Source organism: Chelonia mydas, chromosome 7 (assembly GCF_015237465.2).
Source record: "Chelonia mydas isolate rCheMyd1 chromosome 7, rCheMyd1.pri.v2, whole genome shotgun sequence".
Lineage (NCBI taxonomy): Eukaryota > Metazoa > Chordata > Testudines > Cheloniidae > Chelonia > Chelonia mydas.
Window position 1 is genome coordinate 55281420 of NC_057853.1, and position 22400 is coordinate 55303819.

At 48.2% G+C, this 22400-nt stretch overlaps 1 protein-coding gene across 6 annotated transcripts in view; it reads left to right on the plus strand.

Annotated features, from left to right (window-relative positions):
* Nucleotides 1-467: 467 nt before the first annotated feature.
* Nucleotides 468-22400, plus strand: part of PIK3AP1 (phosphoinositide-3-kinase adaptor protein 1) — an 85483-nt gene continuing 63550 nt past the window's right edge. The window contains exons 1-2 of one of the 6 annotated variants that reach the window (XM_037904555.2): nt 468-787; nt 8333-8749. In XM_037904555.2, coding sequence (XP_037760483.1) covers nt 775-787; nt 8333-8749 — 430 coding nt within the window. In that variant the 5' untranslated portion in view covers nt 468-774. Of the gene's footprint in view, nt 788-8173; nt 8274-8332; nt 8750-22400 lie in introns of those variants that run through there. The other 5 variants (XM_037904557.2, XM_037904554.2, XM_037904558.2 and 2 more) reach the window with 5 other exon arrangements.

A 22400-nucleotide genomic window follows, 5' to 3' on the forward strand; every position in this document is an offset into this window, starting at 1 on the left:
TAAAGTGCCACCTTTAATTAAAGGATGCATATCGCTTTAGGCTCAGGCTGTTTCAGTTCAGGTATGCGTGGATACCTGCTTTCGGAAGAGGGCCCTCCGTGTGAAATAAGTGCCCACACAGATGAGAACTGCACCACGGAGGGTGGGAATTTACACCAGCTGAGTCCCCTCACTGTACAGACAAGGTCTCAGGAACACGGCTGACGGCAAAGGCTGGGATCTGCCCTCCTCGGGGAAGTCAGGAAGGGAGCCCTGGGGCCCAGGCCGGCTGCGATGCCAGGGTAGTGCCAGGGCGGGGAAAGGCCCGGGCCTTGGTGACGGTCTGTTGGTTCGCCAGGGGCAGTTTGAGGCTCCGTGCTGCGGAGGGAGGCCGGCAGGAGCGGCGGCGCTGCCTGCAGGGGGCCAGACGGGGCTGGGAGCGGGGCACTGAAGCAGCGAGTGGAGCGTGGCTGGCTGCGGGTGGAGCATTAGGGGGCTGGCGGGGGCTGCAGAGGAGCCGTCCGTGGCGCTCGGCCGCGCTCTCAGGGAAGGAGCCGGCGCCCAGGCCGTTCTGCCCCGGGGGGGCCGCGGCTGCAGCCGGGCGAGGCGAGGCGAGGCGGGGCGGGCGCGGCGAGGGGAGGGCGGCAGCCCCCGGTGCTGCCTCGCGGAGGAAGTGGCCAGAGGAGGAAATTCCCACCAGGCTGCCGGGTGCAGCCAGCGTCCCGCGGCCGCAGCTCCCCAGCGCCCTGGCCTGGAGCCGCTGCCGGGGATGTGAAGGCGCTCAAGCCCCGGATCATGGCCAGCCCAGGTAGGTTCCCCGCTCGGCCACCCCTGCGGCTCGGATCCCCGCCGGGAACCGCGCCCCCAGCCCGGACCATGCCGGGCTCCTGCCGGGGTCCCTCCCCGGGCGCGCTCCCCTCTCGACCCCCGGCGTCCGCGGCCTCCCCTACCCTCCGCTCGGGGGCGCTCGCTGCGCAGGGGGAAGCGCCTGCCACTGCCCGGGCTTTCTAAGGACGCCCCATGCGGGACTGGCGCGGGCTGCCCGCCTCGTGCCCGCTAGCGGGAGGGAAAGCGGGGGGCCATGGCTGCGTAGGTTCCCCGGGGGTGAGACCCTCGTGTGAGCGCTGGGCATCCCAGACTCTGGAGAATAGCTGGCTGCGCCCAGGACTGGCCGCTGCAACTGCTGCCTTCCGGCCAGCCCCTGTGCCCCAGGGATCTGCTGCTTGCAAGCTAGTGCCAGTGCCTGCTTCATCCCCTGGCTCTCCCCCACCCCTGGCCACCAGTGCTCTTCAAAGTTGGCCCGCTGGCCACAGGGCCCAGCTGGCGACGCTGTTGGAGTCAGAGGCCCTGGGCTGGGTCATGCAGGGTGAGTGAACTCCATCTCTGCGCCCAAAAGGTCCACTGGCTAGCACTCAGCCCTTGCCTATTGTCTAGTTGCCCCCGATTGCTGTGGATTGACTGTGGGACTCGCCACCTGGGATGCTGTGAAGGCCAAAACTATAACTGGGTTCAAGAAAGAATGAGATAAGTTCACAGAGAATAGGTCCATCAGTGGCTGTTAGCCAGCATGGTCAGGGATGCAACCCCATGCTCTGGGTGCCCCTAATACTCTGCCTGCCAGAAGCTGGGACTGGGTGACAGGGGAAGGATTGAAATTGCCTTGTTCTGTTCATACTCTCTGAAGCATCTGGCACGTGGAAGGAGGCTAGATGGACCATTGGTCTGACCCAATATAGCCATGCTTATGTTAAGCAGTTTCATTGCATGCCACAGTTAATGCTGTCCAAAGGGAAGGAAAGAAGGGTGCAATTCATGTGGGGCAGTGTTGGGAACAGCACCCATTGGATATTGCCTTGGGGAAGAAACCTAACTGTAACTCTTTTGCAGGCTACGTCTTCACTTCCAAAAAGTTTGCACAGCAAGATAAGTGCAGGTTATTAGCTAGCTCACTGTAATCCTGCCTCCTTTCCCCCGGCCTTTTTGGGCATGTCCCCACTGCACACTAAGCGCAGACTTTTACTCAGGTTTGAGCCCAAGCCCCCTTTTCGTCCATATACAAATCAGTCTGACTCGCACTCAGCACTCAGGACCCGGGTCCAAAGACCCTGCTAGAGGGGTGGGTCAGAGCCTGAGTCCTGCTCAGACTCACGTCCAAGCCCTGTTATTTTGCAGTATGGATGCAGCTCAAGCCACAGCCCTGAAACAGAAGGCCCATGTAGTGCAGCATGGACACGTTAGCACAGCTCTGAGGCCCAAGCCCAGCAATTGTAAGCCCAGGTTTACATTCAGTGTGGACGCTCAAGCATAGGCTTGGGAAACACCAAGTCCACAAGCCTGCGTCTGTGGTTACAACTGAGTTTAGAGAATCTGAGTGAAGCCCTACCCTTAGGCTATAGCTAAGTCAAAGTTGGTGGCTGCAGTGTAGGCAGGCAGATTTGTACGAGCCTTAATCTTGCTAACACTGCTAAAAATTGCATGCAGACATGGCAGCATGGACCCCCGCAGGGGCTAGCAATGTGAGTACTTATCCAGGGTTCCAGGCAAACTTCTACAGGCTGCTCTGAAGTTGGTTCTGCCAGACCTGCTATTTTAGCTGTGCTAGCTAGATTAAAGCTAGTGCTGCGCGAGCATGCCTACCCTGTCTCCGGTTGCAGTGTAGACATACCCTTGGGCCTAAGCGGGGTTAATGTGTATCACACAGAATGAGTGAATTCATATTGATATGGGTAAGATGGAATGGTACACGTGGTGCAGTGTTTCCTCCACAGCATTACATGGGGGAGTGCAGTGTGTTGGGGCACTTTACAGTACCACACCCCGTTCTCCCCTGTGGAATTGGGCAGGAGGGTTACAGCCCATAACCCATGGCGGGTCCTCAAGATCTACCTTGCAACCCTCATAGATGGCCCAGGCCTTCACAAAGCTCCCTGGGCTCCTCCATGTCAGCCTGCTTCCCTCAGGCTGATGTCATGGGGCTATGCAATTTTTGCTAGCAGAGGCAATATTCACCCTGCTACTTCCCACTCTGAATACGGCCGGGGAGGAGGTGGGGAGAAGAGAGGTGCATAGTGCTGACTCAACGCTCCTAACGTCTGGGCATACTTCAAAGTAGAAAATCACCTAGGCAACACATCCATCCCCTTGCTTTGTCTCCCAGAGTGCCCAGCCACATGGCAGGGCCTTCCATGGTGTCTTGATAAGCTTTCAGTGCCCATTAAATGCCACTCTACTCCCATCCACGTGGCTGCCTTGTCTGTCATGATCCTCTGCACCAAACAGCTCAAGGTAGCCTATAACCTATCGTAGGCTGTGGTAGAAGAAAACTGGTATCTCTCTGGTTAAGAAGTCTATGGCTAAAATTTAATGCCATTGGCTTAGGGTCATTGACTCCAATGGGAGCAGGATCTGGTCTTTGTTGTGTAAGCCTTCATTGCTGGCACTGAATGTGCAAGTTCCCCTTATTGCAGGGGAAATTACGTGTTTGTGCTTTTTCTCTCTTTCTCTAAAAGGGAAAAAACGTGCCATCTCAATGATGTGAAGCAACTTTAGCGTTTCACTGATGCATGTTTCCTTGTGATGTAAAAATAATTCAGACTGAGGTCTCAAGGGACAGGCAGGCAGATACCAAAAATTACTTTCTGTTCATTAAACAAAATCTGGTTCTAAGAGGAGATTTTCGGTGGCAAGCGGAACTGCTGTAGGGTCACACACTATCTAATGCCAATCTTACGTTCTTATCACTGAGATCTTGCTCACAAGGTTTTTATCTGGTTATTTTTTCAGCTATTTCCCCGTATTTTGCTTGTGACACTTGAAATAAAGTGCTGGTTTCCGGGTGCAGTAAACCTCTGATAACATGTTAGTTAATAATTATTGAGGCGATTAGTACTGAGACGGGTTGTTGCTTTGTTACGCAGTCCAACGAGAGAATGCATGCTTAGCTCCTGTATAACTTAAACCCAATAGGCCTGGGAAGTGCTGAGCACCTTAATTCCCATTTGCTCACTGGGAGATGAGAGTAGTCCGCAGCTCTTGGACCGCTCTCACTCTGAAGGATTCGGACCTATTCATATTAATGTAATCTTTATATAATATATGCTATGGCTTCACTTGAAGTCACTGGCTACTCTTTTCAACAAGAGGAAAATTGGATCCTCTATCAAATACCAATATTTGATTCCCTGAAAAATATAATGGTTTTATTTATGCTTTCCATCCAGACAGATCCCAGAGCACTTCATCGACTCATAGTACCTATGATGGGCCAAATGCAGCCATTGCTCTAGCTCCACTGAAATTAGTCAATTTATAGCATGGGTGAATTTGAGGAGTTCCCTCTCCTAGCCTTTGTTTAGACTGTGAGCTCCTTGAGGCAGGGACTCTATGTCTACACCACAAACGAAGGTGGCATTGGAGCAGGGGTCGGCATACCCCCACTAGCTTTGATCTAGCCAGCATGGGTAACAATAGCAATTAAGACGTGGCAGCACAGACCCTGGTGCAGACCCTGGATACGTACCTAGAGTCCCCGGTCGGCTTAAACATAGGCAGTTTGCCCGTGCTGCCGCATCCTCACTACCACTCTTATCCATGCCAGCTAGATCAAAGCCAGTGGGGGTATGTGTACCCACATTTCAATCACACCTTCATTTGCAGTGTAGACTTATTCTGTCTCTGCACAGTGCCTAATACAATGGGGCTCCAATCTCAGCTGGGGCTTTCAGGCTAATTTATAGTCTTAATCAAAACAACAAGGAGTCCAGTGGCACCTTAAAGACTAACAGATTTATTTGGGCATAAACTTTCGTGGGTAAAAAACCACTTAGGTGCCACCGGACTCCTTGTTGTTTTTGTGGATACAGACTAACACGGCTACTCCCTGATACTTATAATCTTATCATGCAAAATGGAATGATGTTGCAATGCAGTGTGTTTTACAGGGTAGACATTAAATGGGGGTAACGTCAGCTCAAATTTGGCACAAAGCTTATATCTTGTACATGTAAGCTCTTGCAAAACCTATGACAAGTGGACATCTTTCCATGAAATGAAAATAAGCTTAGAAAACGAATATGCTCCTGCAGTGATTGCAGTGCTGCTGAACATGGGTTGGAGCTATCAGAGTGTCTTTCTATAAAGTAAAAGAAAACAGCTTTTTGTTCTCTCAGTTGAGCAATGCAGAAATTCAACAGTACCAGAAGCATAAACAAGACTTCAAAGTTCTTTAATTTTATCATAATCTAAGGTAGGGAAATGAATTTGTTCAAAATGAGAATTAAAACCACGTACTGTCTACTCTCTTTTTACATCATGCAAACTAACCTGTGGAACTCACTGCCAACACATGAGGATAGGAGCTTACTAGGAGAAAAGAGCTAGATCTGTAACTGTGGATTTCCTTATTAAGGCACAGCTCATAATTGTTGCCTTGTGCCTGGAAGCATGAGGGTTTATATTCCTTGAGTGTTTACTTTAACAGATGTTGGGCGTGTTAGCTCACCTTATGATCAGGTTATGCCATATCTTCCCATTCCTTGCACTTTTCTGTGGCACTGGCTGGAGCTTTTCAATGGCTATTAGCCAGGATGGGCGGGGATGGTGTCCCTAGCCTCTGTTTACCAGAAGCTGGGAATGAGCGACAGAGGATGGGATCACTTGATGATTACCTGTTCCGTTCCTTCCCTCTGGGTCACTGTCAGAAGACAGGATACTGGGCTAGATGGACCTTTGGTCTGGCCCAGTGTGGCTGTTCTTATGTGCTTGATGCTTCAGAACCAGGTACTGGGCCAAACGGACACAGGTTGGATCCAGTGTAGTAAGTTCTGTGTTTTCCCACTGGCAAGAAGGGGAAGTGAGTGAAGAGTAGGGATGGTTGCTGCTGACGTCTTAACTGACTATTTCTAGACTGCTTGAGGTTTAGTTTTCTTTAAAATAGTCAAATCTCCTGACTTAAGAATGTCTGTATAAACAGAGTGCTAAAGCATTGATTATAACACAAGGGGATTTCCTTGGTTCTGTTTCTCTGTGGACCAACACTTACATGTTCAACACCTCCATCCCACTGACGCTAAACAAGTTAACGTTTTGCAGCCTTGGTTCAGAGGTGGAGAGCTTGTGGAATCCATACATTCATTACCCTAGCACAGGTCGGTTAGGGGGAAAGGGAGGCTGGCTAGGAGAATTATGGCTGTGCAGAGCACAGTTGACATGTACTCACCAACAGGTGTAATGTGCCTCCCCGCGAAGCTGCTCACCACAGTGCAATGGTCACAAGCTATGCCCCCTCTGTAGAGGTGAATGGTGCTAATAGAGCTAGTAGCCTGAATGTACTGGCTATCAAATTATGGCTGCATCTTGTGCACAAGTGCTAGAGGAAGGAGGCTCCCTGTTCCCTTGTGTCCTTGCACTGGTGCGGCCTCAAAATGCTCGCACAACTTAAAAGCCACAGGAAGGTTTTGCAGTGTTTCCTAAAGACAGTCAGATTCCGGCTTTGCTCATCTGGGAGTTTGTTCCAAAGTTAGATCCTATCAACTAAGAATGTCCCCAGCTCTCATATGCTTTGGGATCTGCATCTTCCCAGAGAAATGCAGCTGTCCAAGTAGTTCATTTATAACTCTGTCTTCATTGTAGCTGGGGCATGATTCATTAATTGTTTGAATCTAATGGCTGCTGCTTCGGCCACTGCTGGAGCCTGTCTGCAGACTCAGAAAACCATCACTGCACTGGTTAAACTTGGGTCACTCTGTCACACCTCATTTCTCAGCCATAAGGATTAGAATCAACTTCAATTTAGAAGAAAAATAATGGTTTGTCTGTCATTGCATGACTGGGACCCACAGACTGAGGCACTTGTCTGCCTTAATTCAGCCCTCCGCACAAGCCATGATGAAGGCCCTGCATACTTTGGCCAGCTGAACCTAATTTCTGCTGCAAGGCTCCTGGCTTCAGCAGCACAATGGAACCTTCTGAGGCTGCTTAATTTTGATTTGATATTAATGAATTAAATGTGGACATTTAACTTGCGCAGTCACCTGTCGTGATAAATTCCCACTTACAGTGTCCCCAGATGACCAGAAGTTTTGCTTCACGAAACCAGAGATTGATACCTAGTTTTTGATAAAAGCTTTTTTACTTTTTCCTGATGGGAGTGGGTGCGTTGGGGGTTTGGACACATTGAGAGGCAGGTTGGGAGCATAGGAAAGGCCGATTAGGAGAAACATCCAGCTAAAATGAACAGCTCTGAAACTAACAATGAAAACTGAACTGTAATCTTCAGGTTTTAGAGTCAGTGCCCCATTTTGGTGAATGGGGAAGTTCATACTTTAAGGATCTCTTTGGACATGGGGATATAACACTGCATCGGTTCACTTTGGCTCACCCTTCAAGGTTTTCCTCACAATCAGGAGTGCTTATATTCTAGAGCACGCATATGAAACAAATAGTGGAGAGGCATGGGCTCTCCTGAAATAGGAGGCTCTCGCTGTAATACTGACAGATGCTTTGGAGCTGCCAGAAGGCTGAGTTTTAGTGTTTGCTATGTCGATTCCTTCTCTCCACGCACAGGGACTTAATCTGCCAAACTTCAGGCAAAAAGCTTCCTTTGTGGAAGTTAAAGGAGAGGAGGTCAAACCTGGGCTTGCAGAGGAGAGGATCTGAAGCCTGAACTATGGGGTTGCTGTTGTGGCTCCATACTGCAGGCTCTGGGGGACGGAGCTGACTCATTTCAGCTACACACACATGCACATGCCGCCCAGGCGTCTGCATGGTGCTAAGAAGTGAGCAAATGCCTGGCCCCCATGAAGACCCTGGTAGCTTCCCGTAAGTCTTGAGACACCTTGTCTGAATAAAGATCTTTCTTTTTCTAGATGTGCTTTATTTAGCGCTGACTTCTTCTCCTGAGCATTTAACTTCTAGGGCACACTTACAAATTTGCAAAATCCCTGTCATCAATTTGAATTCAGTTTTCACCCTAAGGGGGACTTTTTTTTCCCCATTAGACTCTTTAACCCCTCCTCCCCCAATCTGAAAATTTCCACCCGTGACTTGTCTCACTCAAAACAGGACCGGAAATCCCCCTCTCCCCTGCAAGGGTGACTTGAGAGAATGGAAGAGCTACTACTCAGATTTTAGAACAGGAAATGCAAGTACAAGTTTAGCTATCCTTACAGCTGCTCTGTGAATGCAAATGCCACTTGTTCATTCTCTCTGCATCTGCTCTCCTAATGTCCCATCAGGTTCTGCTTGTTTCACAAATTAGAAGACACGAGAATTTGCTTCTCTGCTCCAAAACTGAGGTAAGATTTTGGCTGCAGAGCTTAAAACTTCTCTCTGCTTTCACCTTTCATCTGCACAGGGGGCGCTGGGGGATGCAACGTGCTGATTGTATATGCCAGGGATGCCAGTGAATGGTGTCAGTACCTTCAAAACCTCTTCCTGTCATGCCGGCATGTCCGAAAGCAGCGGGTTCTGAGCTACGAAGTGGAGTACGGGGCTGCTGTTCCCTCTGAGGAGTTCGACCGATTCAGCAGTAGCCAATGCATCATTGTGTTGCTGTCTGCCGAGCTGGTGCAGAACTTTTACCTCCCTGACGTCCTTTCAAGCCTGCAGGAAGCATTGAGACCGCCGCACAAAGTGGTCAAGCTGTTCTGCGGAGTGGCGGATTGTGACGACTATTCCGGGTTTTTCAGGGACTGGGCCCAGTGGAAAGAGCTCACCTATGATGATGAGCCAGATGCCTACATTGCAACGGTCAAGAAGGCTATTTCAGAAGGTAAGGTGGCAGGCTGGGATTCATGTTTCTTTGGTTCATAGAATCATAGAATATCAGGGTTGGAAGGGACCTCAGGAGGTCATCTAGTCCAATCCCCTGGTTGGGGGAAGGGTGCATGTTATTACTGATCCCTCTTTGGAGCTGGCCACACATTCTTCTGAAATATAAAAATAAAGCCTGGCCTATAATCCTCTATAGGTTTGGGAGCTCACTGGTCCCCTTTTCCTCCGCTCCACCCACCAGCTCCGTGTCATGAGGGACACCCAACAATCTGCAAAGCATTTTGGAATTTGGCTGGCATCTTAGCTCTTGATATTTGAGGGTTGCCTGTATCATGGGATGTGCTGCCGAATGTTTGGGAAGCTAGCATGTCTTCAGAGCTCTGTCCATTCTGCACTGCAGTGAGACTGACCCAGGCGCATAACAAATTGAAGGCTGTTCCGTTAGGTTACCTTGTCCCTCCTACAGGAGCCGGTGTATGATTGTCCCCTACAGGAGGGGAGGGCCACATCACCCTAAGCACCATCTTGTGTGGGCCAAACAGAGTCTATATATTTTAATAAGATTTAAAGTCACCTGTATCGATTTATATTTTAAGTTCAGCTTGTTTCGTATGTGTTTAGATAGGTTGTTTCTGTGTACAGTATTGTCTGTTTACACCCTTGTGTAAACTAAAATGATGTAAACATGCCAACAAAAAGTTAATGAATCGGCCGTTAGTATATTGTGTTGAAGCAGGCCAGGGGCCTTGTGAAATACTCCGTGTGTGGCCTGCGGGCTGTAGATTAGGCACCCCTGCTCTACAGTATATTGTTCAGTACTCTCCTTGAAATCATAGGTGCAGCAGCATTGGAAAAGCTGGGCAATAGAGAAGACGCCAGCACTGGCTACAAATCCACTGCAGGTGTATTTAGCATAGTCATAGCAGTTCAAAATTGCACCTTGATGCCTCTGGCACTATATTGAGCCGAGCAGTCTGAAATGACCAACTCCCCTTTCAGTTCACAAGAGCTAGAGATTCTTTAAGTGCAGAAGTGGTAATGGACTCTAAACTAGAGAGGCCTGAGCCACAAAGTTCTGACTAGGTCTAAACTACCCCGAACTCTGGGGATCTTGATAGGAGAGAGCCATGAACAAGTTTTTATGGACCCAAATCATAGTAACTGTTGTGGGCTTCTGTGGTCAGTCTATGACCTAAAGTCAAGGACAGTGCCACATGGTGGCCAACTCAGGCCCAGTGTTACAAGGCGCTAAGCACCAGTAATCTCCATGGCTGTTGAGGGTCATTGGCACATCATAGGATTGTAGGGCTTATCTACACTAAAAAGTTCTGTCTCTTTGATTATAGTGGTTAAAGTTATAATTCAAGCAGTACAACCTCCGAGTGCGGACCCTCTGTTGAAATTCACAAAAATCATTTTGGATTCAAAATTGATAGGCTAGATATATGGCCAAGGTTTAAATTGTTCTTCTAAACTCGATGTGAATGGGGTCAAAGGCAGCAAAATTATTGCACCCTGAAATTAGAGACATTACCAATTGTTTTGCCATTCTGCAGCAAGGAAAAGCAGCAGACAGAATTTAGTGTAGCGCCTTCCCCTGGCTGAGTACAGCACCAATATTTAGCTGATTAAATTGATTTCCAAAGTCACTATCTCCATGGGTTTTGGACTGTCGGTACAGATCGTTAGCTCCAGCAGTCTTACATTAGCATGTCAGAGCTGGAGACCAATGACCTTTGAATGGGGGTAGGCAGGAGCCTCTAGATTCTGTTATGCATTGATCCATCTCAAGGTGCAACCTGACTGATGGGGAGGAATGTTTACGGGGAATGGGAGAGTGGAAGGGACAATATTAATTACAAGGCCTGTGAAGGGGACCAATAGCTCTCCAAAGACTTGCTGTGGTTTGTCCTGTCCTGCAGATGTGCAGAAGCAAACAGGAAAGGGGAAGGAGCTACTCCTACTTATCTCTTCTTCCTTCCAAGTGCCCGGTTCTCCTCATTCTTCCCCCAGACCCTCTGGCTCCCATCATTTTGAGGGAGTGGCAAGGCGATGGGGGAAGAGGTGGCTTCTGTAGTAGACAAACCTGTGATTCTTAGCAGTGGGACTCCCTCCTGTCAAATCATAGAATCATAGAAGATTAGGGTTGGAAGAGACCTCAGGAGGTCATCTAGTCCAACCCCCGCTCAAAGCAGGACCAGGCAAGCGCTCTTTCTTAATCCTTTTGGCACATACAGCATATATATGGATTTCGGAGTAGCAGCCGTGTTAGTCTGTATTCGCAAAAGGAAAAGGAGTACTTGTGGCCCCTTAGAAACTAACCAATTTATTTGAGCATAAGCTTTCGTGAGCTACAGCTCACTTCATCGGATGCATTCAGTGGAACCACTGAATGCATCCGATGAAGTGAGCTGTAGCTCACGAAAGCTTATGCTCAAATAAATTGGTTAGTTTCTAAGGGGCCACAAGTACTCCTTTTCCTTTTGCATGTATATGGAGACACCCAAAGGGAGAACAGGAGGCCAAAATCCTCCTCTGAGGCATCTGCCTTTTCCTCCTCGCACCCTGGAGCTGTCTCACTTTGGACAGTACCCACGCATTAAGTCTTGGGAGTGGGGCATAAGGACCGTAGGCTTGGGGTGAGGATGCTAAGGGGAGGTGCAGGCTGTGGGTGCAAAGAGGGATGTGGGGATGGGGAGACGCAGATGTGCTGAGTGGATTGGGGCAGATCTGCTTATTCCAGTGGAGCCTTACTCCCATGTGCCTCCCAAGGTCATTGGGAGACAGGCTCCCATCACCAGGAACTTAGGAAGTGTGCCCTAGTGAGGCTGCCCTCCTGCAGCCCTGAGGAAGAGGGAAACCCACAGCCTCTTCCGCACTCTTTGGTCTCACATTATGGCAGCGATAAAAACCCAAGGGAATGCTCACTAGCAATCAAGGTGGAATTAAGGTTAATCAAGTGCAAATCAAGTGCAAACTACGGATTTTAACTTTGTGGAGAAGGTTTTAAACACCCCCGTTTGCTGGAAACCATCCAGGTTACGGTTCTCCAAAGAAGGGACCCACCCACTGGAACTGTGTCCCGGAGACACCAACTTGCCACTTTGTGGCATGCAGAGTACTGAAACTGTGTGCCAATGGCCTTGTCTCATACAATGCGGGGATCTCACTACCCTAACTCTCACTCTCCATGCAAGCGCTCTAGTGTAATCATCTGGGCACACACAGGACACATGTGGAGACATGCTAGCTCTATCTAATTAGTTGGATACCTGGCTGGGACGGGGAATCGGGGATGATCCTGCGAGGTACCGAGAACCTGCTGGGAAATGCCAAATGCCCTTGACACCTTTCAGAACCAGCCTCTATGATGAGGTAAATGATTCCTTTCTGTGTTCTGCACTATCTAATGGGGAACTTGTACAACGCTTTGTGAGGTGTATGACCATAAAGTAGCAACTGCTATACAAGTACATTTCTTGTTGGTAAAATACTAGGAGTCTGGCTTTTTCAAGTGCAATCTTAATTCTTGCTCCATAGATTGCCTTTCAATACGCCAGGCAGACATACTGAAATCACTGTTACTTGCCTGCAGCCTTTAGTACAATTTAATGATGATTTTTAGGGCAGATCATGTTTTAACTGACTTTTTTACATAATCAAAATGGTCCATCCTTTCTTCGGTTGCCTTACTTGAACTCAAATGCATATACCACCAATGGGCTTCATTCTACCTTTGCTAAATATTTTGGCAGAAGAAAAGATAGTTTTAACTATCAAGTATTTTATTTATACAGCTCTCACCAGGGAGTCTTTCCTAGTTTTCTCCAAGCAGTATCGTATCTGTTAAGCTGGGCTCATTTTAACATTAAAGTTACAGAAACCCTACTCCACTGAGGTCTAACTTGTGTGATGGAATTTGAGGCTGTTTGGAGCGCACGGTGGGCCGGGACACAGTTCTAAAGGACTCAAGACAGGGTTCCTGTCAGCCTGATAGTACGAGTTGTAAATCTGTCCACGGTGTGCTTGTTTCAGAGCAAGAAATGTTTATCTCATGTGAAGTCTGTGAATTACCAAGGGACCAGCTGCTCTTATGTTTATTTAAAAAGGGAAGAGATCCCCAGGTGTACAATAATACATAGTTCCTCTTTGGGTGAAATGGTGAAGAACTGCCTTTCAGTTGATTCTACCGTGTCACAATAGAACCCGCCGTGAGGTTTAGGTGAAGTCAGTTCCGTTCATTTTGAGAACTGACATCTTCTCTAGCGAAACATGGTGTAGATACACAGTCCATGCCCCCTAGTGCTAGATGCCACTCTACCTATCAGAAAGGGTGGCCTTGTGGTTAAGGCATTGGCTGGGCCTTAGGAGAGCTGGGTTCGACTCCAGGCTCTGCAACATGCTTCCTGTATGATCCTGAGTAGGTCACTTAACCATTCTGTGCCATGGCCTACAATGTATTACTGCTGTTTTGCCTCCTTCTCTACCCTGTCTTCTATTCAGATTGAAAGCTTTTCAGGGCAGGGAGCCACGGTTTGCTCTAGAAGAACAGGCTCTGATGTTGGTTGAGGCCTGTAGGTGCTATTGCTATAGTTATGGGCGCACTAGAAATGTACTCATGTCTCTGACACATATCTGCACACCTCCTGCACATGCTCACAGCACTGCAATGGCAGCACCTGCATAAAACAAAAAACTAAAACCGTGGCAGAGTAATTAGGGAACGCTTGAACTGTCTGTTAACTGAGAATTCGTGAGGGATTGACTGGCACATATAATAATGAGCCTCACAATGACAAGTAACTGGCAGCAAACTATCTGTCGGCTCTAGGGCAGTTTCTCTCAAACTTTTTGATACCAGGGACCGGCTTGCTGCCTTCCTAACCTGCGTCAGGGAGATTTCAGGGACCGGCACCGGTCCATGGACCGGTTGTTGAGAAACATTGCGCTAGGGTAAGAAGGGCTGTCAGCATGGTCACGTTGTGTTTTGGGGATTGCAGTATTGCTTCAAGTGCAGCTATCAGAATGTGATTCCGTTTGGACAGTGCTGCAGACCACTGCCCCTATCCTCACAGGCCGCAAGCTACTTTAACTGCTCTGCTAGTTTTGTAGAAAGTCAGAAAAGGAGAAGTTCTTGTTTTGCCTTACTGATGATAAACTGTGCACTGCTCGTGTTGAAGAGAGAGAAGCTTTTGAGCTTACACAGAGCTCTTCTTCTGGTCTGTGTAAACTCAGAAGCTTGTCTCTCTCTCCAACAGCAGTTGGTCCAATACAAATATTACATCACCCACCTTGTCTGTCTAATATCCTGGGACCAACATGGCTACAACAACACTGCATTGTGACTAATGATGCATGCTTGCAGAGGCCGGTGGGAGCAAGGTGATATGCTTAGTTAGAATGGTATGGCTCCTGAGTACTGACAAACATTAACTAAAGGAGATATGGAGCGTTCCAGTTACTTTCAGAGCTCTGATCCCCACAACACCTACTGATTAGCTCATTTCACAAAACTTTCTGTAAGCCGAGTGAAAGCTCAGAGGTCAAAACCTGGGAAAGTCAACTGCAGCTAGGGGGTTAGTGGCTTCTTGCTTGGAATGGGGACTCTGCCCAAAGTTGCTTGAAAATGAATTAAAGTTCTCCAACAATACACTTCAGACATGGAGGAAGAGTGGAACTGAGATGTAGTGCAGGTGTCTGGGGGGATCAGTGCTGAGACGCCATACAAAGTACTCTTCCAAGAGAATGCAGGTGAGGGTGGCTGCTGGGTGTTTCCAAGGAAGTCTTGCACGGACAAAAGGAGTGGGAGAAATAGGACGAGGAAGCTAGGAGGAAGGCTGGAGAGGAGCTGGTGAGCAGGAGGAAATGAGCAGAGATGCAGATTGGGCAAGAGTTTTGCAGAAACTTGAAGGTGAAGAACTTGAACGTGGTTCAGAAAGCTAGTGAATGAACTGAAAGTTAAACTGTTCCAAGGTCTTGGACGTGCTGTGGGCAGTCGTGGACCACAGCAGGAATCACTGATCATTTAAGGGACTAGTGAAAGCCTTTAAGGAATCACACATTGGACCACCAGGGCCAGAAATAAAGTTGTGCCATTTGAAAGCTGTGGGAAAACAAGCTATTAAACTTTTAACCCTAGCAGGCTATGAAATAGCACTGATCATCTGTTTTACACCAGAGTTTCTCTCAGTACTGGGTTCGCTTACCTCCTTATGATCACAAACCTGGAGAGTGGACTAGTTTACAAGTTTCCCATGAGCTAAAGGCCTCATCAGACTTAAATTACAGGAAACAGGCTGATGTGCTATAAATGGCTCAATTTAGCTGTGGGTGGGAAATAAAGTAGCAGAAACCACATAAACCATGTCACGTGCAGGAAGGACAGTGAGGAAGTGCGTGGCCTTCCTGGTTCTTTTTTGCCGGGCGGGTGAAACTATGAATGAAATTTCAGAGCAACTGCTCCTGCTTATTCAAATGGATTGGTTTCTATTCAGCACATTGGCAAAGTTTCAAAGTGCTTATATTTTTATTAGGGCTGTTGATTAATCCCAGTTAACTCACGCGATTAACTAAAAAAAAATTAATCGCTATTAATCGCACTGTTAAGCAATAGAATACCAACCGAAATTTATTAAATATTTTTGGAAGTTTTTCTACATTTTCAAATATATTGATTTCTATTACAACACAAAAAGAAAAGGAGTACTTGTGGCACCTTAGAGACTAACCAGTTTATTTGAGCATGAGCTTTCGTGAGCTACAGCTCACTTCATCGGATGCATAGCATATCGTGGAAACTGCAGAAGACATTATATACACACAGAGACCATGAAACAAAACTTCCTCCCACCTCACTCCCCCGCTGGCAACAGCTTATCTAAAGTGATCCTCAAGTAGAGCCATTTCCAGCACAAATCCAGGTTTTCTCACCCTTCCCCCCCCCCCCCCCACACATACATTGCTGTGCACATTGTAAGATGAGCTGTTGCCAGCAGGAGAATGAGTTTGTGTGTGTGGTTTTTGGAAAAGGGGGGGGTGTGGGGGGGGGTGTTGGGGGGGGGTGAGAAAACCTGGATTAGTGCTGGAGGTGACCCACCTTGATTATCATGCGCATTATAAAGAGGGGTTTCAAAGGGGGATGGGCTGTTGCCAGCAGGAGAGTGAGTTTGTATGTGTGTGGGGGGGGGGGGGGGGGGAAGGGTGAGAAAACCTGGATTTGTGCTGGAAATGGCTCTACTTGAGGATCACTTTAGATAAGCTGTTGCCAGCGGGGGAGTGAGGTGGGAGGAAGTTTTGTTTCATGGTCTCTGTGTGTATATAATGTCTTCTGCAGTTTCCACGATATGCTATGCATCCGATGAAGTGAGCTGTAGCTCACGAAAGCTCATGCTCAAATAAACTGGTTAGTCTCTAAGGTGCCACAAGTACTCCTTTTCTTTTTACGAATACAGACTAACACGGCTGTTACTCTGAAACCTATTACAACACAGAATACAAAGTGTACAGTGCTCACTTTATATTATTATTTTTGATTACAATATTCGCAAATGTAGAATTATGTACAAAAAATAACCGCATTCAAAAATAAAACAATGTAAAACTTTAGAGTCTACAAGTCCACTCAGTCCTACTTCTTGTTCAGCCAATCGTCAAGACAAACAAGTCTGTTTACATTTACAGGAGATAATGCTGCCTGCTTCTTATTTACAGTATCACCTGACTTCTGTAGCCAGCGTTGCAAGGTATTTACATGCCAGATATGCTAAACATTCATATGCCCCATCATGCTTTGCCACCATTCCAGAGGACATGCTTCCATGCTGATGACATTCGTTTAAAAAAAAAGTGTTAATTAAATTTGTGACTGAACAACTTCGGGGAGAATTGTATGTCTCCTGCTCTGTTTTACCCACATTCTGCCGTATATTTCATTTTCTAGCAGTCCTAGATGATGACCCAGCACATGTTCTTTTTAAGAACACTTTCACAGCAGATTTGACAAAACGCAAAGAAGGTATCTAGTCCAGGTTTTATCCATAAACATTTGTTATAGTGAAGCTCTCAACCCTTAGACTTCAGTGCTTCAACTGACCACCAGCTGGCATCGGCAGTTCCTGCTCTTTCATTGGCACTGGTCACCACTTGCAATCATGCAGAGGCTGGTAATGGCCAAACTTGAGTTTCATGCTTCACTCCACTTCCTGGTAGAAAGTCCACCCCAGCTCACCCACCTAACCGGTACCCTGTTGGCAGGCTTAGTTGAGAAGGCTGAGGAATGAATGGGTCGTAGAGGCTATCCCTTTCTCTACACCCGGTGGATATCTGGGTCAAGGCAAAGGCATACAACGTAAGGGACTTGTGTTCTCTCTATTGTATAGAAAATAGAGCCCTTCATTTGGAGTGCTCTTAATAACCATCTTTAATTTAGGATGTCTAGGACTATCCAAAACCAACTCTTTAAACCTGAGACTAATGGAGCAGCTAACCAGAAACTCTACCTACTCTTTGCCACTGGGAGGAGAGTTACAGAAAACAGTTTGATGCACATCCACAGTGCTGGATTATCTCCTATCCTCCCTTCCTCAAGTGAGTGATCCCTTCTAACACCCCGGGGCAGATGGGCCTAACCGTGTCAGTATGTGTGACGAACAAACCCCTGGCCAATTGCCATAAACATTGCAACCAGGAAACTCAAACAGATGCATTGATCGGTGTGTGCTCAGCTGCCGCCATGAGTGACAAATGGGGTCAGAGTGACTGAGCACACTGTGTCCATGACTCCTTCAAAATCATCCAATGGCTAGCGAACAAGCCTGTTTTTGATTCTAGGTTGCACTGACCCTCCTGCCAGAGAAACTGTTGGACGCTGCTCTCCAGCAACGACCATTCACTAGCCAGAGGTTGCTAGAGGGCAATGCAAAGTGCTGTTTGCCCTCTCCCTACAGTAGGGGAAGATGGTTCTTCTTCCTCTCCTGTGGCGGCGTCTCGAGGTCCTGCTGGTCTGAGAATGCCAAGCCAAGAAAAGTGCCTGAGCCTGCCTCCCCTAGAGGGCCTTACATTTAGAGCACTGGGGTGACCCTGCAAATAGGAAAGATGCTCCTTGAGTGAGAAATGGAGCTGTAACCCTTGAAGAAAATCCATGGAGACTGTAGTATCTAGCCCAGGGGTTCTCACAATAAATTTTTTGGTGGCTGGTGGCTGCTATGACAATTTTCCTTAAAATACTTAATTAACTTTGGGGAAAAACAAATAAATATGCACATATCCACGGCCAAATCATTATAATTTATTTATGGAGGTTTTTTTTTGTCGACTCAATAATAAAAATAATGTACAGTTCTCTGTTCTTTACTGTTCTTTACTGGACCTAAACAGAATAGAAACACAAATAAGGTGCTTTGCACATTCTTGTCTTTTGTTTTTGGTTGCCTTTTTAAAAAAAACTTGCTAGGTAGTAAGTCTGCTGCTGTGAAAAGTAATATTTGTATATTTGTTAATATCACTTTTCATAGCAGAGGTTGTGAAAAGTGATATTAACAACTGTACAAATATCAATTTTCACAGCAGACTTACTCAGCCCTGCCAAGCCAGGGGACAAATTAAGTCTTGGATGGGGAAATGAGTAGGGAGACAGTGGGGGCCAGAGGTGATGGGGGAGTGGATGGGGGCTGGAGAGGGAGTGGAGGCCTGGGGCAATGGGTGGGCAGTGAGTCCAGGGCTGGAGCCCACCACTGCACAGCCGAAGCTTGGGGCTGGAGGAGGCTGCAGGGCCCAGGGACGATGGGGTGGGGGGCATGAGCCCAGAGCCAGCACCCGCTGCCGTGTGGCTGGGATCCAGGGCCGGAGCCCAAAGTCCCATGACCGGAGCCGGCCGCCCCAGGCCTGAAGCCCAAAGCCCAAGCCTCACCACCCCCAGGAAATGGGGAACTCACTGGCTGCCTGCTCCTCCGGTGTTTCTGGCTCCAGATGCGGGGAGGGCCCAACCCCTTCTGGTGGCCTTGCGGGAAAGGCACTGCTTTGCACCTCCCCTTCCACTCACTGCCCAGAAGGCTGTGGCTGCAGGAAAAGCCCCTGGTGGCTGCATTTGAGAAACGCTGATATCCTCTCCCTAGGGCTGGGGGTCATGCGTGGCCCATGGTCGAGCTCCAAGCATTCTCCTGATTTCTGCAGCCCACAGCTCACTCCTTTTATGGTCACTTGTCTGTCTGATGCTTGTCATTTTATTGTACCACATCACTCTTCAGCGTAGGGACGGTTCTGTCATAGAATCATAGAAGTTTAGGGTTGGAAGAGACCTCAGGAGGTCATCTAGTCCAATCCCCTGCTCAAAGCAGGACCAACCCCAACTAAATCATCCCAGCCAGGGCTTTGTCAAGCTGGGCCTTAAAAACCTCTAAGGATGGAGATTCCACCACTTCCCTAGGTAACCTAATCCAGTGCTTCACCACCCTCCTAGTGAAATAGTTTTTCCTAATATCCAACCTAGACCTCCCACACTGCAACTTGAGACCATTGCTTCTTTTTCTATCATCTGCCACCACTGAGAACAGACGAGCTCCATCCCCTTTGGAACCCCCCTTCAGGTAGTGGAAGGCTGCTATCAAATCCCGCCTCACTCTTCTCTTCTGCAGACTAAATAATCCCAGTTCCCTCAGCCTCTCCTTGTAAATCATGTGCCCCAGCCTCCTAATCATTTTTGTTGCCCTCCGTTGGACTCTCTCCAATTTTTCCACATCTTTTCTGTAGTGGGGGCCCTAAACTGGGCACAATACTCCAGATGTAGCTTCACCAGTGCCAAATAGAGGGGAATAATCACTTCTCTTGATCTGCTGGCAGTGCTCCTACTAATGCAGCCCAATATGCCATTAGCCTTCTTGGTAACAAGGGCACACTGCTGACTCATATCCAGCTTCTCGTCCACTGTAATCCCCTGGTCCTTTTCTGCAGAACTGCCGCTTAACCAGTTGGTCCCCAGCCTGTAACGGTGTATGGGCTTCTTCCGTCCTAAGTGCAGGACTCTGCACTTGTCCTTGTTGAACCTCATCAGATTTCTTTTGGCCCAATCCTCTAATTTGTCTAGGTCCTTCTGTATCCTATCCCTACGCTCCAGCGTATCTACCTCTCCTCCCAGTTTAGTGTCATCTGCAAACTTGCCGAGGGTGCAATCCACGCCATCCTCCAGATCATTAATGAAGATATTGAACAAAATCGGCCCCAGGATCGACCCTTGGGGCACTCCACTTGATACCGACTGCCAACTAGACATGGAGCCATTGATCACTACCCATTGAGCCCAACAATCTAGCCAGCTTTCTGTGCACCTTATAGTCCATTCATCCAGCCCATACTTCTTAACTTGTTGGCAAGAATACCGTGGGAGACCATGTCAAAAGCTTTGCTAAAGTCAAGGAATAACATGTCCAATGCTTTCCCCTCATCCACAGAGCCAGTTATCTCGTCATAGAAGGCAATTAGATTAGTCAGGCATGACTTGCCCTTGGTGAATCCATGCTGACTGTTCCTGACCATTTTCCTCTCCTCTAAGTGCTTCAGAATTGATTCCTTGAGGACCTACTCCATGACTTTTCCAGGGACTGAGGTGAGGCTGAGTGGCCTGTAGTTCCCCAGATCCTCCTCCTTCCCTTTTTTAAAGATGGGCACTACATTAGCCTTTTTCCAGTCATCCGGGACCTCCCCCAATCGCTATGAGTTTTCAAAGATAATGGCCAATGGCTCTGCAATCACATCCGCCAACTCCTTTAGCACTCTCGGATGCAGCGCATCGAGCCCCATGGACTTGTGCTCTTCCAGCTTTTCTAAATAGTCCCAAACCACTATTTTCTCCACAGAGGGCTGGTCTCCTCCTCCCCATGCTGTGCTGCCCAGTGCAATAGTCTGGGAGCTGACCTTGTTCGTGAAGACAGAGGCAAAAAAAGCATTAAGTACGTTAGCTTTTTCCACATCCTCTGTCACTAGGTTGCCTCCCTCATTCAGTAAGCGGCCCACACTTTCCTGCTTCATAATTTTTTCAGAGACTGAGGTGAGGCTGACCGGACTGTAGTTCCCAGGATTCTCCTTCTTCCCTTTTTTAAAGATGGGTACTATATATGCCTTTCTCCAGTCTTCTGGGATCTCCCCCAATCACCATGAGTTTTCAAAGATAATGGCCAATGGTTCTGAAATCTCATCAGCCAACTCCCTCAGCACCCTCGGATGCATTAGATCCAGCCCCATGGGCTCATGCATGTCAGCTTTTCTAAATCATCCTTAACCTGTTCTTTCACCACTGAGGGCTGCTCACCTCCCCATACTGTGCTGCCCCCTGCAGTAGTCTGGGAGCTGACCTTGTCTGTGAAGACCAAGGCAAAAAAAAGCATTGAGTACTTCAGCTTTTTCCACATCCTCTGTCACTAGGTTGTGTCCTCCATTCAGTAAGGGTCCCACACTTTCCCTGACCACCTTCTTGTTGCAACATACCTGTAGAAACCCTTCTTGTTACTCTTCACATCCCTTGCTAGCTGCAACTCCAATTGTGCTTTGACCTTCCTGATTACCACCCCTGCATGCTCAAGCAATATTTTTATACTCCTCCCTAGTCATCTGTCCAAGTTTCCGCTTCTTGTAAGCTTCCTTTTTGTGTTTAAGCTGACCGAAATTTCTGTGATAAGCCAAGCTGGTCGCCTGCCATATTTGCTATTCTTTCTGCACATTGGGATGGTTTGTTCCTGCACCCTCAGTAAGGCTTCTTTAAAGACTTTTTCTGTCCCTCCTGTTCGTGCCACCTTCCAGCGTGTCCCCATCGGAGTGGGATTTAGGAGCAACTCCACTCCCGCTTTTCTACTGGTCAGTTAAATCAAAGGTACCACGCAGATCTAGGTGACTTTACTGAAACAGTCCATTAGCTGAGCTGCCATCTCACCCAGCACTAACTGGCCTTGCATTGGCCCGACTGAAAATTCAGTTTCCATAGTCTAGTCGTCTGGCCTGGATGGGTGCCAAAGGAAGCTTTCCCTGCTGCTGCCCGTGCCATGTTTGGTCTGGATGGAGGAACCCTACCAGCCACTGGAGGAGTGGCACAGTTAGAGCAGTGAAGGGAAGACTGCCATTTTGTACAGTGGGACTTTGAGATGGCCTGCAAGGAGGAACCACCCAGTGGCCTGGCTGGAGGGTCGAGTCACGAAGAGGAGGCTGCGGGGCAAGAGGGGTCCACAGGGTGAGAGGATGATGGGAGAGACATCGCCAGAGGAAGGTGCAATGCCTGACCAGAGCTAATCCCCAGAGTGACCAGGAGGAGGCGCCATCTGCAGTGAGTGGATTCTGTTACAATGGGTCAGAAACCTGGCAGACTTGGAGTGGCCAGAGACATTCCATAGGCACTGTCAGCACCAAATCCTGAGCATAAAGCGGTTTGACTTTATGCAAAATGTCACAGTCTTGCAGAGGTGTCGACTTCAATCAATCGCTTATCATATTCAAAAGTGGCATTGCATGCTCTTCAGCCACATCCCCAGGATGGACCAAATACCCCAGAACGCCGTGCCTTCAAACTCTGCATTGACGCACAAAGGGGTGCACACCCGGCTTCTACCTGGCAGAGCCTGGGGGGCCACCCCAGAGATTTGTGGGTTTGCAGGATTGAGCCAGATCTG